The sequence below is a fragment of the Eurytemora carolleeae genome, unplaced genomic scaffold (assembly GCF_000591075.1).
Source record: "Eurytemora carolleeae unplaced genomic scaffold, Eaff_2.0 scaffold808, whole genome shotgun sequence".
Classification (NCBI taxonomy): domain Eukaryota; kingdom Metazoa; phylum Arthropoda; class Copepoda; order Calanoida; family Temoridae; genus Eurytemora; species Eurytemora carolleeae.
The window spans coordinates 37,474-41,263 of NW_019396813.1; the positions used below are offsets into that span (position 1 = coordinate 37,474).

The window sequence follows — 3,790 nt, forward strand, 5'->3', positions numbered from 1 at the left end:
TGTGTTAACTTAATTACCAAACTTATGTTGCTTTAATTTATTCCTTTAAAGGATGATCAAAATTTGAAGATTTGATTAAATGAATATTTGTGGGTTGATGGTATCCCGAGGGGTGGTAAGAGATGCGCGGGGATAGTATAACGCGGGAGAACGAAATATAAAGAAAGGAAATTGTCCTTTAAAAAAGTTTTTTTTCAGATATTTGTATCTAAAAGTTATAGTTCATTTTCTTCATGAAGAATGATAAAAGGATCAGTAATTGTTCTAAAATAATGAATTTATCAAGATGGTAAGTATCCCAGGTTTCCTACCCCCCCCCCCCCCCCCCCCCCTCCATCCTGTCCGGGTGGTTTAGTGGACCCGGGGCTAGTATTATTATCTCATTATTAAATTAAACTGAAACCACACACGTTCACATCTCTCATCATCATATTATAAACTCAAGATTAAGATGATTGGAAAATGCGTCAAAAACAAAATGGCCGCCCAATGTTAAACTGTTCATAGACAATAATCCATAGAGTTCCCGCCATTTTTTCTTTGAATAGAAAATCAGCTGAAATATTTGTAACTTTGTTAACAATTCAATCATTAGTTCAATCAAAGAATTTTGCATATTTTTTGTGGTGAAATCTCAAAAATGAAAACTTTGAGATATTTTTTAGTACTTCACCAAAAGAATAAAAGCTTTTAAAGAATTACTGTAAATATGATTTATTTTGTAAATTAAGACCTCGTAACAAGATTGTTTATAATTACGTTCATGGTTGAAGTCCAAATTAACATTGTTAATTACTAACAATATATAGCTGCAGATTATCGATATATAGCTGCAGATTAACTATATTCGTTTTTCTAAATTTATAATTATACTCTGTACATAGATTCTTATATGGAAACCATCAAACATACCCAAACCCAACCATGGGGTCCAACCAAACATACCCTACCGAACCATGGGGTCCAAGCAAACGTACCCAAACCCAACCATGGGGTCCAACCAAACATACCCAAACCCAACCATGGAGTCCAAGCAAACATACCCAAACCCAGCCATGGGGTCCAACCAAACATACCCAAACCCAACAATGGTGTCCAACCAAACATACCCAAACCCGACAATGGGTCCAACCAAACATACCCAAACCCAACCATGAGATCCAACCAAACATACCCAAACCCAACCATGGTGTCCAACCAAACATACCCAAACCCAGCCATGGTGTCCAACCAAACATACCCAAACCCAACCATGGGGTCCAACCAAACAAACCCAAACCCAACCATGGTGTCCAACCAAACATACCCAAACCCAACGGTGTCCAACCAAACATACCCAAACCCAACCATGGTGTCCAACCAAACATACCCAAACCCAACCATGGTGTCCAACCAAACATACCCAAACCCAACCATGGGGTCCAACCAAACACACCCAAACCCAACCATGGTGTCCAACCAAACATACCCAAACCCAACCATGGTGTCCAACCAAACACACCCAAACCCAACCATGGGGTCCCACCAAACATACCCAAACCCAACAATGGTGTCCAACCAAACATACCCAAACCCAAACCCTAGAAATAAAAACTGACTACTCGCCTCAAACTCTAATCATATCACCCATAAATCTTGACAACCTACTTCGATATATCAAACTGTGGCTGTTTGATCTAACAGAGTTTATAGTTTCAAATATCAATGATTCACCACTACCACTGTTCCACATCAGTTTGGATAGAACAAAAATTAGAAGAAAAAAATTTTGAAGCGAATGAAAAGTTCTTTTGTAAATCTTAGGAAATTCTTCCTTTTTTAAAATAGCAATCTCAGTAAGTATCTATCTCTATATATATCTTTATAGAGATATGTATAAGAGGGTGTCTGTATATATCTTTATTATTGTTGTTTAAGACACCCTGTGTATAGTATAGAGTACCTGGAGAGATATGTATAAGAGGGTGTCTCTATATATTTATTGTTGTTGTTTATAGAGTACCTGGAGAGATATGTATAAGAGGGTGTCTGTATATATCTTTATTGTTGTTGTTTAAGACACCCTGTGTATTGTATAGAGTACCTGGAGAGATATGTATAAGAGGGCGTCTTTATATATCTTTATTGTTGTTGTTTAAGACACCCTGTGTATAGTATAGAGTACCTGGAGAGATATGTATAAGAGGGTGTCTGTATATATCTTTATTGTTGTTGAACCTCGTGTACGATGATAAATATGGTATCAGATGTAATAACAGATTACACCTTTGGAACGTGGAGATTGAAGGAGGATGTAAAAGAAGAGAGTGTGCTCAAAATAAATCAAGGAGGATTAAAAAATAGAACGAACATAAGCTGGATCATGGATGACAAAAAATACATTTCTTATTATAGACTTAGTTAGGCTTGACTCTCGTTAATTTCATGGTGTTGAAATTCAGTTCGGGTGGTAGGATTACCCCCCCCCCCATCCTCCTCCTTCCTATTTCCCGCCTCCTCTTCCTCCTCCTCCTCCTCCTCCTCCTCCTCCTTTATCTCTATACTTGAATATGTTCCATGTCTCAATATAGTCTGTATACGCTATATCTAACCCGCTGAGATCTTTATTCTTATCAACCCAGGTTGGAGACTCATAACCTAACCTGGGTGGCGAGTTCGGTTATTATCTCCGGTTGCAAAACCGAAACTTTAACCTAGTTTATTAATATACTATAGATAGCTAGGTAGCAGTGAACTATATTAATCAGTTTATCATTCCTGTTAAAACTTATTGTGCGTCATGTGGTGGTTGCTTTATATGTAATATCTAATATTGTTTGGTTGTCTATATGAAATATCTTACATGGCTTCTTTCTCAATATGAGCTATCTAAAATTATTTGTTTGTCTGTAATAATTATCTAAAATTGCTTGTTTGTCTATATATATTATCTAACATTGCTTGTTTGTCTATATATATTATCTAACATTGCTTGTTTGTCTATATATACTATCTAACATTGCTTGTTTGTCTATATGTATTTTGCTTGTTTGTCTATATGTATTATCTAACATTGGTTGTTTGTCTATATATATTATCTAACATTGCTTGTTTGTCTATATGTATTATCTAACATTATGTGTTTGTCTATATGTACTATCTAACATTGCGTGTTATATGTCTATATATACTGTCTAACATTGCTTGTTTGTCTATATGTCCTATCTAACATTGCTTGTTATATGTCTATATATACTGTCGAACATTGCTTGTTTGTCTATATGTACTATCTAACATTGCTTGTGATATGTCTATATATACTGTCGAACATTGCTTGTTTGTCTATATGTACTATCTAAAATTGCTTGTTTGTCCATATATACTGTCTAAAATTGCTTGTTTCTCTATATGTAATGTCTATCATTGCTTTTTTGTCTATATGTACTGTCTTACATTGCTTCTCTGTACTGTCTATTATTTCTTTAAATTGTTTATGTACTGTATGCACAAACTGTATGAATCCCAAGAGTTATGTAGAAGCTGAGTGGTAAATCAATCTATGTTTTGTTGGTTTATTGTTGGGTTTGGTTTAGGTAGGATAGGAGAGGGTTGAGAGAGATCAATTCTAACATGCAATCACACTATTAACCCTTAACCAGCAATCAATTCAAACAGTTTTAAAGATTCTACGGACCTACATTGATCCTAGATCCCATAGATCCTAGATCCCATATATTCTAGATCCTACAGATCCTAGATCCTATAGATCCTAAATCCTAGAGATCCTATAGATCCTAGATCCAATAGATCC

The 3,790-nt window shown here is 35.6% G+C and overlaps 1 protein-coding gene across 1 annotated transcript; it reads right to left on the reverse strand.

Moving 5' to 3' along the window:
• Positions 1 to 888: 888 nt before the first annotated feature.
• On the reverse strand, positions 889 to 1,515 carry LOC111708947 (snake venom metalloprotease inhibitor 02A10-like). The gene has a single exon (XM_023482460.1). It carries the CDS (start codon positions 1,513 to 1,515, stop codon positions 889 to 891), a length of 627 nt encoding a protein of 208 aa, XP_023338228.1.
• Between the last annotated feature and the right edge of the window lie 2,275 nt (positions 1,516 to 3,790).

What these genes read in the sequence shown, in the direction of transcription:
- LOC111708947 (XM_023482460.1), bottom strand. Translation starts at nt 1,515, where the DNA reads ATGGTTGGGTTTGGGTGTGTTTGGTTGGACACCATGGTTGGGTTTGGG.